This window comes from Macaca fascicularis, chromosome 18 (assembly GCF_037993035.2).
Source record: "Macaca fascicularis isolate 582-1 chromosome 18, T2T-MFA8v1.1".
Lineage (NCBI taxonomy): Eukaryota > Metazoa > Chordata > Mammalia > Primates > Cercopithecidae > Macaca > Macaca fascicularis.
Window position 1 is genome coordinate 80,036,361 of NC_088392.1, and position 15,968 is coordinate 80,052,328.

Sequence of the window (15,968 nt, forward strand, 5' to 3'; positions counted from 1 at the left end):
AGATATGATATGGTGTGTATATGATGGTGTGTACAATATCTGATGGTATGTATGATATGGTATGTATGATATGATATGGTATGTATGATATGATGCTATGTGCAATATGATATGATGGTATGTATGATATGATGGTGTATACAATATCTGATGGTATGTATATGATGGTATGTATGATATGATGGTATATATGATATATGATGATATGTATGATATGATGCTATGTGTAATGTGATATGATGGTATGTATGATATGATGGTATGTATGATATGATATGAGGAAGGTATGATATGATGCTATGTGCAATATGATATGATGGTATGTGTGATATGGTGTGTACAATATCTGATGGTATGTATGATAATGATGATATGTATAATATGATGGTATGTATGATATGATGCTATGTGCAATATGATATGATGGTATGTGTGATATGGTGTGTACAATATCTGATGGTATGTATGATGATATGTATGATATGATATGATGGTATGTATGATATGATACTATCTGCAATATGATATGTATGATATGATGGTATGTATGATGGTGTGTACAATATCTGATGGTATGTATGATATGATGGTATGTATGATATGATGGTATGTATGATATGATGGTATATATGAGTGGAGGCTGCCAGACTGCTGGAGAAAGGAGACCACAACCCCACTGGCTCTAAGTGCTGCTATCCTCTCAGGGCCAGCAGAAGTATAGGAATCCCCCTGATGCCTTGGCAGAGAATGGTCAGCTGTGTTAATTTTTCATGGTATATTTGTACTACAGATTGTAAAATTGTGTCCTTTTCACCTCTATTTATCCTCTTTTAAGTATTAATACATTTCTATTTATCCTCTTTTAAGTATTAATTAATACATTCTATTTATCCTCTTTTAAGTATTAATACATTAATACAAAAGTATTAATACATTTCTTTCAAATTAGCTTATCAAGTCAGACTCTCTCTTATTTTGCCAATTTGAGAGGACATACTAGTTTTTCTAAATGACATTGAAGGTCTTTGAGGTTAACATAGGCTGCTTTTATTCCTTTCAGATAGTGAGAATTATATTCACATCTTATCTTAGATTTGGGTGAGACGTTATTCCATCTTAGCTACCATAACTTTTTTTTTTTTTTTTTTTTTGAGATGGAGTCTTGCTCTGTCGCACTGGCTGGAATGCAGTGGCACGATCTTGGCTCACTGCAAGCTCCACCTCCGGGGTTCACACCATTCTCCTGCCTCAGCCTCCCGAGTAGCTGGGACTACAGGCACCTGCCACCACGCCCAGCTAATTTTTTGTGTGTGTGTATTTTTAGTAAAGACGGGGTTTCACCGTGTTAGCCAGGATGGTCTCGATCTCCTGACCTCGTGATCCACCCGCCTCAGCCTCCCAAAGTGCTGGGATTACAGGCGTAAGCCTTCGCGCCCAGCCAGCTGCAATAATGTTTTACCAATATGAGCATCAAACAACCGTGGTTCCCTAGAGCACCTTCCAATTGTGAGCTCTCAGTTTATACGTGTTTCTACTCACCATCTGCAACATCACACCTTCAAAATAGTCCCTTGGCCCATAGATAGAAAATAAAAGAAGCTATAATCTCTCCCTTTCCCAAAAACAAATTTTCTCAGGAAATTTGATTTATTTTTGAGAAACCTAACATTCTTGTTTAAAATACGACTCTTCTAAATTCTGTGGTCAACAGTGAGATCCTATGGACACCTTTGATGATAAAAATAAAAATATTCTTTAACTCAGGGGACATAGAACCTAGGCACAGTTTCCCAGGCACTCAGTCCAGGTGCTTCTCAGACGAACCTGTGTGTGCTCAACTTCGGTTTCCAGTAAGGAACACAGCCACATGCGAGAGGAGGCTGGGAAAAAGAAAGCACCACAAAATTGAAGAGGCTAATTTGGGGATTGCCAACTCTATTCTTCAAATAAAATTAGTTCTGTGCTCTTTGGTTACTTTTTGACATTTTCTATACATCAACTGTTATTTTAAACTGCAGCAGATCTCTCATTCTGAACTCACAAAAGTATACCCTATTTTTTTTTCTCTCTAAGGCAGATAAGTTTGGTCTTTTCTTTAAAGCAATAGAGCTAAATAAAGTAAAATAAAATATTTGCTTACACGTTTTGTTAATTAACTGAAAAAAATCTATTGTGAAAACAACACAATCCTTCATTAAAAATGTGCCCATGTCTGGTACCATTCTGCTGTGTTAATGGAGCTACAATATTAAAGCTTTAAAACCTCCCGTCTTCCAAGCCACCACTCCACGGCTTGGGGTCTCCGTCACTCCACCACAACTCTCTACTCTCCCTGGTTTGAATATTATAGAATATTTGAACTTTTTAGAGTTTTTACCTTACCAGGGTTGGGGGACCGAGCACTGTACTAACCATGGTCGTGTTTCCTTTTCTGTCCTCCGGAGGCCTGGAGCATCACCTATCACAGCTGGCTGACCTTCGTGCTGCTGATCTGGTCGTGCACTCTTTGGATGATTCGCAACAGAAGAAAATATGCCATGATCAGCTCTCCCTTCATGGTGGTTTATGGAAACCTATTGTTGATATTACAGTATATATGGAGTTTTGAACTTCCTGAAATTAAAAAGGTTCCAGGATTTTTAGAAAAGAAAGAGCCAGGAGAACTCGCTTCCAAAGTAAGTGAATAGAATACAATAAAACAAAACAATGACACAAAACCACAATCGTCATCATAATCGTATCCAACAGAAACCTTACAAAAACAGGCTCCAAATATTCACTGCTTTGTAAAAATGAACAAATATGAGACTGTAGGACACAATTTACGGTGCTTAGAGGCCTCTATAATTTAAACATGAACATATATTACACCATGATTTAACTTTTACTTAGAAATGACAATGTTTTCCACTCAAAGAAAACTTGTATGAATTTTTTTAAGTATAAGTCTTACTAGAGTAAAAATGAAGGTGAAAAGAGGAAAATACAGTGTAAAATGTGTTACGGAGTACAGGGCTGTCTTTGATTACCATTTTATAAAACATGCTTAGCACATTAGTGTCACAAATACGTATTGATTATTCATGACGTTTTTCTCCAATTCCTTCCTAAAGAACATTTTTAGCAGCAAAAATTAAGTATGACACTTACTGTTTTTCTTCTACTGATTATATGATATGTTCTTATCTGAGTTAGAATGTTCATACTCTTTTCGTTACTCATTTGTTTTTATGAGCCATTTTAACAGTTTTATTTCAAAAGATTAGATTTCCAAATTTACTGTTTGTTTTGTTAACAAAATGGCAGACTAAACACACATTCCCTTTGTGTTAATAATTTAGTTTTAAGACAGGAAAAATAAACGTGTATGTATTGAATGGGTCTTGGAAATCAGTATCTTTGGAGGAGATGGTCATTTACATCACATGAAATTCACCTTTCCTGGGAGCAGCTGCCCACTTGAAGGATTATCACACACCCCATATCCAAGGCAATCAGCTGTAAATGGGGTAGAGTACACTAGGGCAAAGTTTGCTGTTCGTAACAGATTTTTGGGTGAAGAACTACTGGGGTAAATGACACACATTCTAACAGATGAATTCTAGTGACAGAGGTAGGAATATAACCCCTGTGTTCATGGACCAAGGCATTTCATTCATTGATCCATTCATCCCAGACTCCCACGCTTGCTTCTTCTCCTCACCCTGCTCCATGCTGAAAATCCCACGTTGTACTCTCACTTACTCTGTCTCCCTCTTTCCTCTTAAACACAGACCCACACATAACATATTCACACACAACTGGTAACTTAGTCTTCTTCTACTTAAAAAAATCAAAATTATATTCTTTTGACTATGTAAATTCATCACAGTCCAACTCCGAATAGCAATGAAACTGCTAAAATGGCGTGCCAAGTCACTAGTTCAATTATCTCCTGTCGAATCCAAAATTAACAGTTCTTTAGGAGGAAAACATTATTTGGGAAATAAATTTGTTACTCGTGGAAAAAAAAAGTTATTCTGGGAATCTAGGTCTGCGCTTGTATTTTAATGTTCCCAGGGACTTAGAAAAAAGTGCAAGGTTTTGTCATAGAAGGTAGTAATACAACTCCAGGCATATAACATTTCTATTACAATAACGTGTAAAACCCATTTTTAAACACACACTTTATGGAGTGTAGTGGATGAGTCAGTGTGATAGAGAATGAGAGAATAGAATCTCCTCCTCAGTCCTCAAGGGTCTGAACCCCTCCCAAGGAGCCGGACTTACCTGCTTGGCAGCTTTCCTCAGTCCCAGAGCATCTCATTTCTGGCTCCATATCAAGACCTTTTATTAAATAACTCAACTTCTCTAAGAATGATGTCCCACTTGCTCTCAATTACTCTTAACCTCTCTGAATATGCATTAGAGAAACAATTTTTCCCCCCAATTTGCAGCAATAGTTCAATTCATAGTGGCTTCCAGAATTTTAACTTCAGATTTGCATAAATGTAGGCACTCCGGTTCTTGATTTCATTAGGCCCTGGGCATATTGGCCAGGACTTATTGGCACTAGTCTATGTTGAAAGTAAATGATAAGTAGACATTTATGGATAGGTAAGTGGTCAATTCAAATTGAAAATGACCCGTTCATTTATATTTATTTATATTTTGTTTTATTTTTTCACTTCACTGGAAAATATTTATAAAAAGTCTACTATGAACCACAAGATACCACTTCATGTCTACTAGGATGACTATAATTTTTTTTTTTTTTTGAGATAGAGTCTCGCTCTGTTGCCCCAGGCTGGAGTGCAGTGGCGCGATCTCGACTCACTGCAAGCTCCGCCTCCCAGGTTCACACCATTCTCCTGGCTCAGCCTCCCGAGTGGCGGACTACAGGTGACCGCCACCACGCCCGGCTAATTTTTTTGTATTTTTTTTTTAGTAGAGGCGGGGTTTCACTATGTTAGCCAGGATGGTCTCGATCTCCTGACCTCATGACCTGCCTGCCTCGGCCTCCCAAAGTGCTGGGATTACAGGCGTGAGCCACCGTGCCCAGCCAGAATGGCTATAATTTTTAAAAAGGTAGATAATAACCAGTGCTACTGAGGACATGGAGAAGTTGAAACGGTCACACAGTGCTGGTGGGAATGTAAAATGGTGCAGCAACTTTGAAAAACAAAGTGCCAGTTCCTCAAAATGTTAAACGTAAAATTACCATAAGACCAGCAATTCCAGTCCTAGGTTCATTTACCCAGGAGGATTGAAACCATCTGTCCACATGAAAACTTGTATATGAATGTTCATAGCAGAATTATCCATCGTAGCTAAAATATGGAAATGATCCAAATGCCTATTAACTAATGAAAGGACAAAATGTTGTATGGCCATGCAATGGAATATTGCTGGGTAATTAAAAGAGATAAAGAACTGTGCATGCTACCAGTGGATTAACCTGGAAAACATTATGCTAAGTAAAAACAATCCCTTACGAAAGGCTACCTATTATATAATTTCATTCATAAAAAATTTCCAGATTAGGCAAAACTATAGAGACAAAAAGTGAATTTGTGGTTGGCTAGGGCTGAGACGGAGAAAAGGAAGTACCTGCCATGGGGCTTCTTACACAGGGTTGATGAAAGTGTTGCAAAATGCATTGCAGTGATGGTTGCATAACTCTGAATATACTAAAAACCACTGAATCTAAATGGGTGAACTGTGTAGTATGTGAATTATATCTCAATAAAGCTATTTTTAAAAACCACTGTGTGTGACCAGGCATGGTGGTTCACACCTGTAATCCCAGCACTTTGGGAGGCCGAAGTAAACAGATCAGCTGAGGTCAGGAGTTCGAGACCAGCCTGGCTAGCATGGGGAAACCCCGTCTCTACTAAAAAAATACAAAAACTAGCCGGGCATGGTGGTGTATGCCTGTAATCCCAGCTACTTGGGAGGCTGAGGCAGGATAATCGCTTGAATCTGGGAGGCAGAGGTTGCAGTGAGCTGAAATCATTTCATTACACTCCAGCCGGGACAACCAGAGCAAAACTCCCTCTCAAAAAACAACAACCACAGCAACAAACCTACTGTGTGTTAGGTACTATATTTCCTAAACAATAGAGTTCCCCCAAAACAAAAAGTTTTTGATTTTTTCGTCCTTAAGAAAATGTTACTTTAAAAGTATGAGCACTTAGAATTAGACTCCCTGCAGCTTTAGAAGATTAATAATAAGGGGTTCTATTTTCTGGGATGAAATTTTCCTTTTCCCATCTATGGAATTCTTCAAAATAAGGAACATTGCAGTCAAGGGGGTATTATGCAAGAAGTATGTCTTCCTTTTACAATTGTAATGACGTCACAGTCAGGAGGGAACCAACCAGGGACCAGCACCTCATGGGAGACCACTTGTTGCAGTTGATTTCCTGCCCAGGTGGAAGTCGTTAGACAGGTTGGGTTCATCTTCCTCAGGACTTGCGTGGTGCTCCTGGCACCCAACACAAGCATGGGAGCATCCTCGGAAAAGGGACTTAAAAGCCGTGAATCTCAGCTGAAATCAGGCAGGTGACCTGACTCTGTCTCCAATAAAAATGTTTATTTATGGTGCTCCCGCTGGAATGCGGAGAAAATGTTGTATTTGTTGAATGTTTTTACATTCCAAATGGTTGCTTAATTCTTGTTTTGCTGCTTCTCTACTTTCAGATCCTTTTCACCATTACTTTTTGGCTACTGCTGAGGCAGCACCTCACAGAGCAAAAAGCTCTGCGAGAAAAGGAAGCTCTTTTATCGGAAGTCAAAATTGGCAGTCAGGAAAATGAAGAAAAAGGTAAATTAGTGTACATGGCGTGTGGCCAGAGAGTTTGGTGCTCAGCAAAATTACAGAGAAAGAGCCCCAAAATACATCAGAAAGCTTCAGAATAAATGAAAGTGGAATGTAAACTTGGAGCACTAAGTAACGTTATTATAGCGTGTGACTTTTGAGGTGCACGTGAGAGTTCCAAAGGAGTGTTAAAAATATGCCATTTGGGCCCAGCGCGGTGGCTCACGCCTGTAATCCCAGCACTTCGGGAAGTTGAGGTAGGCAGATCACGAGGTCAGGAGATCGAGACCATCCTGGCTAATATGGTGAAACCTCATCTCTACTAAAAATGCAAAAAACTAGCCGGGCAAGGTGGCGGCGCCTGTAGTCCCAGCTACTCGGGAGGCTGAGGCAGGAGAATGGCGTGAACCTGGGAGGCAGAGCTTTCCGTGAGCTGAGATCCGGCCACTGCACTCCAGCCTGGGCGACAGAGCAAGACTCTGTCTCAAAAAAAATAAAAAATAAAAAAATGTGCCATTTGATCCTCATGAAGGTGATTCCTAGTGAAAGAAAAACTGAGCCTCTGAGAAATTAAATGACTCCTCCCAGGTCATACTTTTAGTGAGTATTGGAACGAAGAAACTAACTCACATCTTTTACATTTAAAACTTCTTTCTTCTTTCTTAAAAATAGTATACCACAATGTAAAAACAGATGATGATGATGTTATCACCTTGATAGTTTTAGACCTGCTATATAGGTAAAATAAGAACAGCTTGCTCCCTAACTCCCTAGATATGCCAATAAATGTAAGTTTAATGTTTGTAGAATGGATCGAAGAGTATTTGTGAGGTTAGGAAGCACTGTCTGTGAAAAGGAGCCTATAAATGTCCACAGAAGCTGGGCTGGTAACCTTAAGATTTAACCAGTAACCATAAGAACCAACGCAGGCATATATATACACACACACACACACACATTTATGTTTAGTTTCTTATTTAGACCTAACCAATCAGTTGTTTTTCAGTAACGAAAGTCTGTCCATAAGATTCAGATCTTGCCTATATGATTTGGATGTCTCTGTTCAACATAGTGATTAAATTAACCAGTTAATTTTGGTAAAAAATGATTAATTTGATATCAACAATTGCTCTGAGCCCTCACTTGATTTTCACTCTCCTCACTCTGTGAATCTACTAGTTGTTTGAATAAATTATTCAAATTAACCCCAATAATTCTTTTGAAATAATTATTCAAGTTCTTCAAATATAAGACTTTGTAACACAGAGATGAGTCCCATGTATTAGCATATTTTAAAGCAACACAATGTGAGTTTTTTATTTTGATCCATTAAATTGTTTTAAACTTAAATTACAATTACTCTTTCAATCTAATTTAAATTAAATTATGTTTCGCTGTATCTCTTAAATTTTGAGTTATTTAAAAGCATGCTTTTTTGGTTAAGATTGATAGCATTAACCACATTTGGTAAAGTACTACTTGGATTGTCTAGAGCCGTGAAACAATTAGAATTTGAAATTGATATACTCATTTAGATTTGTGCTATTGTTGCCTATTTATTTTTTTCATCTCACAGCACTTAAAGCTATCACTCGGTATCAGAAATTTAAAAAGACCTTGTATATAAATTAGTATTACCAAATTTATTTTCTTGTAAACTCTATTTTGAGAAGGTTATGAAAATTGACTTTTAATCTAGTTAGGAATGTTGCTGTGTTTATGAGAATAGTTTAAAATCACTCAAATTATGCAATAACTTGGAAAATGCATGCCTCTACATCCTACATATATCACACGTGGTCAAAGTGTGGTTCTACACAGATAACCAGCTAAGTGTAACAGTATAGTTTTCTATTTGAAGATGAGGAACTTCAAGATATACAAGTGGAAGGAGAGCCCAAAGAGAAGGAGGAAGAAGAGGAAGCGAAGGAAGAGAAGCAAGAGAAAAAGAAGGTAGAGGAAGAGGAAGTTGAAGAAGAAGATGAGCAGGACATCATGAAAGTCCTGGGCAATCTGGTGGTGGCCATGTTCATCAAGTACTGGATCTACGTCTGCGGAGGCATGTTCTTCTTTGTCAGCTTCGAGGGGAAAATCGTAATGTACAAAATCATCTACATGGTGCTGTTCCTGTTCTGTGTGGCCCTGTATCAGGTAGGTACACAGTTGATCATTTTCATTCTCACATCTGTCCCAGGAATATACATGAGCTACCTTTGCAGAGATTCTAAATCACTAGACTCATGAACATAGATAAAGTGATCGGCAAGATTCAAACATTATATCCCAAGAATCCTAAAATGGTAAATGACTGTCTTCAACTTCTTTACTATTTCAAAATTTCAGGGCTGGATGCAGTGGCTCATGCCTATAATTTCAGCACTTTGGGAGGCAAGGGAGGAGGGCTGCTTGAGGCCAGGAGTTCCAAACCAACGTGGGCAAAATACTGAAGTCTTGTCTCTACAAAAAATTTTCTTAAATTAAAAAATTAGCCAGGTGTGGTGGCACACCTGTAGTCCTAGTTTCTTGGTAGGCTGAGGCAGGAGGATCACTTGATCCCAGGAGGTCAGGGCTGCAGTGAGCTATGCTTGTACCACTACAGTACAACTGGGCAACAGATTAAGATGCCATCCCTAAAAAAAAGTAAAAATAAAAAATTTAGGTTGTTGAAAAATCAGGAAAAAGTTCATACATAAGTTTTCCAAAAATTATTCATCAAAAAAATCTGTAAAATTGAATTACATTTCTATTTCTTTCTTTCTTTTTATTTATTTACTTTTTTTTTTTTTTTTTTTTTTTTTTTTTGAGACAGAGTCTTGCTCTGTCCCTTAGGCTGGAGTGCAGTGGCGTGATCTCTGCTCATTGCTCACTGCAATCTCCACCTCCCAGGTTCAAGCGAGTCTCATGCCTCAGCCTCCCAAGTAGCTGGGATTCCAAGTGTGCACCAACACCTCCAGCTAATGTTTGTATTTTTAGTAGAGACAGGGTTTCACCATGTTGGCCAGGCTGGTTTCAAACTCCTGGCCTCAAGTGATCTGCCCTCCTCGGCCTCCCAGAGTTCCGGGATTACAGGCATGAATCACTGCACCTGGCCTGTAAAAATTGAATTACATTTTAAAATAGTAATTTAAAAGCTAGATAATCTGAAGTCGTGGAGTATTCCTAGGTATACTTTTGCATTTCAGGCTTTAGGGTCAGAAAACGATGTATGTGTGGCATGTGCCTGCTCTTTGTGTACATATATATGTGTAGTGCACTGAGTGCTTTCGTATTTCATTAATTAAAAGGATTTCATTCATTAAAATAATTTAATATATGAAATGCATTAAAATGAGTTAGCTCTCCACAGACTCACTTTTAACTGATGATAAAAGAGAATCTAATAATAGAAACACATGGAACAGTAAAATATCTTGCAGGTAGCCAACAAAACAAATAAAAGAACTACAATAAACGAGAGTATATCATATGTTAAGATAAAAAAATCTCAAAAGAAATCAGTGAACTTTTGAATACTCTTAAAAAATTCAGGATGGATGTTCTCTAATGAATATCCACAGCTTATGGTAAAATGAGATGTCTTTTTTTCTGTGGTTGTTTCACATTTTCATTCATACAATATTGCTTTCAATTTCAAAATGGATGTGGTTTTCTCTGAGCAGTGATAATAACCACAATGACAGCAGCACTTACCCTGCTGTTCCTTGAGCGCCCTCTATGGGCCAGATAGCTTGCAGGAACCCGTAAATACCTATTTCATCGTCGTAGCAACCCTGCAAAATAGGCACTTATGGAGACGCTCTGGAAAGTTCAGCCACTTCCCCAAAGACAGAGTTAGCAACCACTTATAGAACTGGGGTTCTAACCCAGGACCACTCCACTATGTTAGGCATGGAACATTAAAAACTAGAAATGAAATAGACTTTATTTTCAGACATTTGTGAATGTAATCACTTGTCTTACTTGAATAAACCAAATATTTTTGTGAGTTTTTCTAAAATGATTTTTTTCTCGTTTGTTTTTTTCCACTATCTGATTTGCAGGTGCACTATGAATGGTGGAGGAAAATTCTAAAATATTTTTGGATGTCAGTGGTTATTTACACTATGCTGGTGCTTATCTTTATATACACATATCAGTTTGAAAACTTCCCAGGCCTGTGGCAAAATATGACTGGATTGAAAAAAGAAAAGTAAGTAATTTTGAGTTGAAAAATGATGAACAAGATGAAGACTTGAATGCATATCGTTCAAAAACATCTTTAAGGAAGATTTTAGCAAAGCATGATGTCATCACTGTCTATAAGTTCGTCAAGAATAGAAATTAAAACTTAGAGATTTTTGTGTTCCCTTTACTTAGCCCTTAGCTTAGAACGTAGTAGGCACTCCATGAATTTTCAGCCCCATTTTAATGAAATGACATTTTCTAATGTTAGTTTCGTGTGAAACACACCTAGCACTTAGTCATGCTTTCTGCTCTCCACATTGGAGCTCAGCTCTTCAGTTCATAAGTAAGTTCATGCACTTATAAAGTAGCAGCCTTTGCTCATGTATGTTGCTGGGTGCTTAGATTCCAAGGAGTATTTAGTGCCATAAAGAAATAAATTTCTCTAAGTGCTAACAGACTTGTGATAATGAGATGGTTTTTCCCATGCATGTAGTAAGTAGCGCTCTATTCTTCTCTAATTTGCTTCTGTAAACTTCTGAAATTAGTTTGGAAATCCAGCCAGGATTGGGTTTTGAGCTGAAAATATTGATGTGGCTGAGAAAGAAGTCCCTTAGAAGTCTCTGTCCCTTAGAAGGGAACTAGACCAACACAGCTGAAGTGTCTATACAGTAAGCGTTTATGAAATGCTGTCCATGGGCTGACACTGTTTTGTGCCTGGAATATGACAGGGAACAAGACAGATAAAATCTAAGCCCTGTAGATCTTATATTCTAGCAGAGGAGACAAACAAGAAAACTATTTAGTGTAAAATAAGTCTGTTACACTTTGTGACAGGTCCGTGAAGGAAACAGACAACAGGCTGAGGCAGTGAGTAAGGGGGAACTATAAATGAGTGATTGGCACGGGCTTCGCTGAGGAGCTGGTTTAAACTGCAACTGAAGCATAAGAAGAAGCTTGTCTTAGGAAAAGTGTGTGAGTTTGAGCCTGGGGTGTGGAAGGGCATTTCAGGCAGAGGGAACAGCACATGCGAAGGTCCTGAGACAAGTCAGAGTTCGGCATAGCACATAAGAAGAACTGAAGACCGGGGGTGAGTGGACAGCGAAGAGTGGGGAGAATTCAGGCAGGCAGTTGGGATGTGCATGGCTTGTAGGCAGCATTATTTGTATTCTATTCTTGGTGGAATTTTCTAATCTTTATAGATCCCTTGAGTAGCTGAGAAAAAGCGATGTGTGAGAGGAGAAACAAGGAGACCAGTTAGTAGGCAGCAGCAGTGAGAAATGTGAGAAATGATGGCAGCTTCCCCTACACTCAGTGGAGGCAGAGACGGATAACAGGAGTGGGCCATTCAAGAGGTGCTTAGGAGGCTGAAGGAAATGTGGATGAATGAGATATGAAAGAAAAGAACATAGGAGACGTCTGACTTCTCAATTTGCACAGGGTAGACAGTTGTACCATTTATTGCTTCAGGGATACTAGAGTGGGGAGAGGGATGTGGAGGACAGCTTTGCTAAGAAAAATAGGAAAATCAAGAATACTGTTTTGGAAACGCTAAATATGAAATAACTGCGAAACACCCGATTTCCATTAGCAATTTGGCCACAGGAATCTTACAGGAGGGGCCCGCACTGTAGATGTGCCTTGAGTCCTCAGTGTAAGGATGATGTATAAATCCACAGAAGAGGATTTCCCTAGCGGGCAGGCACAGCTGGAAGAGAGATCAAAACCGAGTCGTGGGGATATTTCAGCCTCTAGAGGTCCAATAGAAAAGGAGGAGATCGTGGAGGAATAAGAAACCAAGAGAGTATGATGGCGTCAAAACCACGCTTGCCTCAAGGAAGACCAGAGGTTTAATTAAATAAAGCTAGAGAAGTAGCCCTTGAATTTGGCAATGTCAAGGTTTTTACTGACCATTGTTAAAGGAGGTTAGCTGGCTTGCTGGAAACGAAAGCCATATTGGATCATATCAGAGAGAGTGATGCAATAAACGATAGAACTGACAGGAGTATAAGACTGTGATGTAGTTTATCACAAAGAGTCTGTGACTTCATTGCCTAAGAGAGGCTCCTGCTTTTTATTTTGTTTTGTTTTGCAGGCTTGAGGATCTTGGCTTAAAGCAGTTTACTGTGGCTGAACTATTCACTCGCATATTCATCCCAACCTCCTTTCTGCTGGTGTGCATTTTACACCTGCACTATTTCCATGACCGGTTCCTTGAACTCACAGACCTCAAGTCCATTCCCAGCAAAGAAGACAACACCATCTACAGGTGAGCCACTGAAAGAGACACAGACCTGTTGTTAACAGGAAGGCAGCCTTCAACCCTACCTGAGGTTGGCCACCTTGCGGGAAGCCAGTAATCTTGAGTTTCAGCCTTGAATTTTCCGTTAGTATCAGCTTGAGAGGAAAAGAGGAAAACGTGGAAGATTCTATGACACGTTCTGAAACAATGGGTAGTGACTCATGACTGGTTAATGTAAAGTGATCTTGATAGTCTTGTGAGATATTCAGAGTAGCTGTGGAGATTTAAACATTTTATAGTTGATATTTTAGAGTTGATAGAGTGTATTTGTGTCTAGGCTGGTTATATGTTTTTAGAACATTTACAGAATCTGGCTAATTCAGAGGATTTTTCCATTATGCTGACCACAAGTACAGAAGTCTTGTGAGAGCATAGCAAGAGATGATGGGCAGAGTTTTCCCTCCATTTTGGAAATAAAGAACTTTGGCTAAAAACACAGAATCTGCAATTGACTAGTAACTACAATCATATTGAAGGAGACAACATGATGACAATATCTTCTTTTAGCAGCTTACTGTTGTTTTCTCCTGATCAATAAATATAAATTGTTTGCGAATAACAGATGGGATATTACTTTCCCTGCCCATGTTTTTTCAAACCACAGTGGGTTATCACAAATCCTTCACTGCGTTCCATCACGGAGACATCGCAAGCATTCTTCTAGTGAATGCTGACAATGGTCTTCCTCTCTGCCTCATGTTTAGCCTATGATTCAGATATTGGAAAAATGCTTGTTAAGCAGCTAAGGGAGCAAAGGGCTGTATTGAGAGGAGCACAGAGGTCACGGATGAAAATTCTCCTTAATTATTTGACTTTAAGGGAAAAAAAAGGAGATATCAATCGAAGATGAAGTAAGAGTTCATTATATGCATTTCGTAAAATGCAAACTTCCAGTGTTTTACTGTGTAGGAACTAGAGTTATGGATAGACCCAAAACATTTATTTAATGACAAGAAACATTTTATAATCCTTGTATGACCAGCAGATTCACTTTCCTTATTGTGTTGTGTTTCACCTATCATTCTGATACTTCAGATGACTCGTAGCCCATGGAACCAAGAGGTATCAGTCAGTCATGACTTGTTTTGTATCTAGCCATCATGAAAAATCAGGCTCTGCTAAAACCTGTCTGCTCCCAAGGCCCCAGCAGGGAGGAGGGCATGGATGGGGTCAGTGGCTTACCCTCTCCATATATGTACTCCTACTTACTGCAGTGATGATCAAACATTAGGAAAAATAGAGTAGTTATTAGAAGTTTTGGGACCCCCAAAAAAGATATCATTCATAGACAAACTTGATGGTGGGGAAAATCACCCCAAGTTTAAAAGTTTGCAAAGACAATGCCTGCACATAAAAGTGAGAATTGTCAGTAATCAGAAAAAGGATCTTTTTATGTCATTAGTTTGACATTGCTTGTGATCTGTGTGGATAAAACTAGTATTTGATATTTAATTCTGACCATGTAACATGTTTTAGTTGACTCTAAGCTCTCACCATTCTTTTCAAGGGCCTTATTCAATAATTACACAGGATTTTAGTTAGCAGAGCCTATTTGTATGTTTATGAAGGAGTTGTAATTATTAAGCATTGCTAATGAAATCTTTTTAAAAATGTTTTTCTTCCAAATGTCATTTCTTCTCTTGCATATTCATTTATTTTTCTCACTAAAAGTGCCTCCAGCATGCAGGAGCCTTTTTCTTGCCATTTTTCTTAATGTGGATGTGTCTGAGTCTTCTGTCATGCAATCAAACAGAGATACAATTCACCATTTATCCGGAAAAGTAGAAACAGGCAGGACCACAGTTTTGCAGAAGACAGTTAGGCTCACCAGCCTAGAGACTCCCAGGTTTTGGACCTAGCGTATGTGAAAACTGAATTAAGGTCCCACAGAATTCCCTTTAAGCACGTATAGTAGTGTTCAGCCTGTGCAGGTTCTGAGGAAGGACTGCAGCACACGCCAGGATGTAGGTTCTGTGTTTCCTCAGCTGCCGCTTCACAGCCTTTCCCTGCACCCCGGGGCAGAGAAGAAAGATCTAAATGATCTGTAGCGATATGAGTCCTGACTTGCCTTCCTTGCAGCTGCGACTTAGCCCTAAGCACTCCCTCAACGGTGAATTTTCCAAGTAAATGTAAGGGGTGAGGAGAGTGTGTAATGCCAGTTCTCTGAAGAGTTTAAGCACGTAGGATTTCATTTTTAGTTATATGAAGAAGAGTTTTCTAGAACCTTAGGAAAGTTGAAGAACTCACTCAAATTTGGTATTTTGGAATTTCATGCAACAGTTCGATATAAAGTCCTCAAGTTTAAACTTTGAACATTTTTTATATATGTATTATATAACCATATATTATATAATAATATAACATATATTATTATATAAATATATTATTTATATCATATATTATTATATACATATAAATTATATACATATAAATATACATACACATATATACATATAATATATACATACATATATACATATAAAAATATATACATATAAATTATATACATATAAATACATATACAAATAAAAATATAAATTATATACATATAAATTTATTATATAATATATGTTATATAATACACATATAAAAATGTTCAAAGTTTAAACTTCAGGATAACATATATTATTATATGTTAATTATATATTATATTAATTATATATTATATTAAATAATAACACATATTATTATATAATATATGGTTAT

At 38.1% G+C, this 15,968-nt stretch overlaps 1 protein-coding gene across 8 annotated transcripts in view; it reads left to right on the forward strand.

Annotated features, from left to right (window-relative positions):
- Positions 1-15,968, forward strand: part of PIEZO2 (piezo type mechanosensitive ion channel component 2) — a 466,534-nt gene that overhangs the window by 338,644 nt on the left and 111,922 nt on the right. For all 8 annotated transcript variants that reach the window (XM_045378159.2, XM_065534259.1, XM_045378160.2 and 5 more), the window contains exons 13-17: positions 2,445-2,675; positions 6,682-6,805; positions 8,661-8,950; positions 10,840-10,988; positions 13,056-13,229. In XM_045378159.2, coding sequence (XP_045234094.2) covers positions 2,445-2,675; positions 6,682-6,805; positions 8,661-8,950; positions 10,840-10,988; positions 13,056-13,229 — 968 coding nt within the window. The remainder of the gene's footprint in view (positions 1-2,444; positions 2,676-6,681; positions 6,806-8,660; positions 8,951-10,839; positions 10,989-13,055; positions 13,230-15,968) is intronic.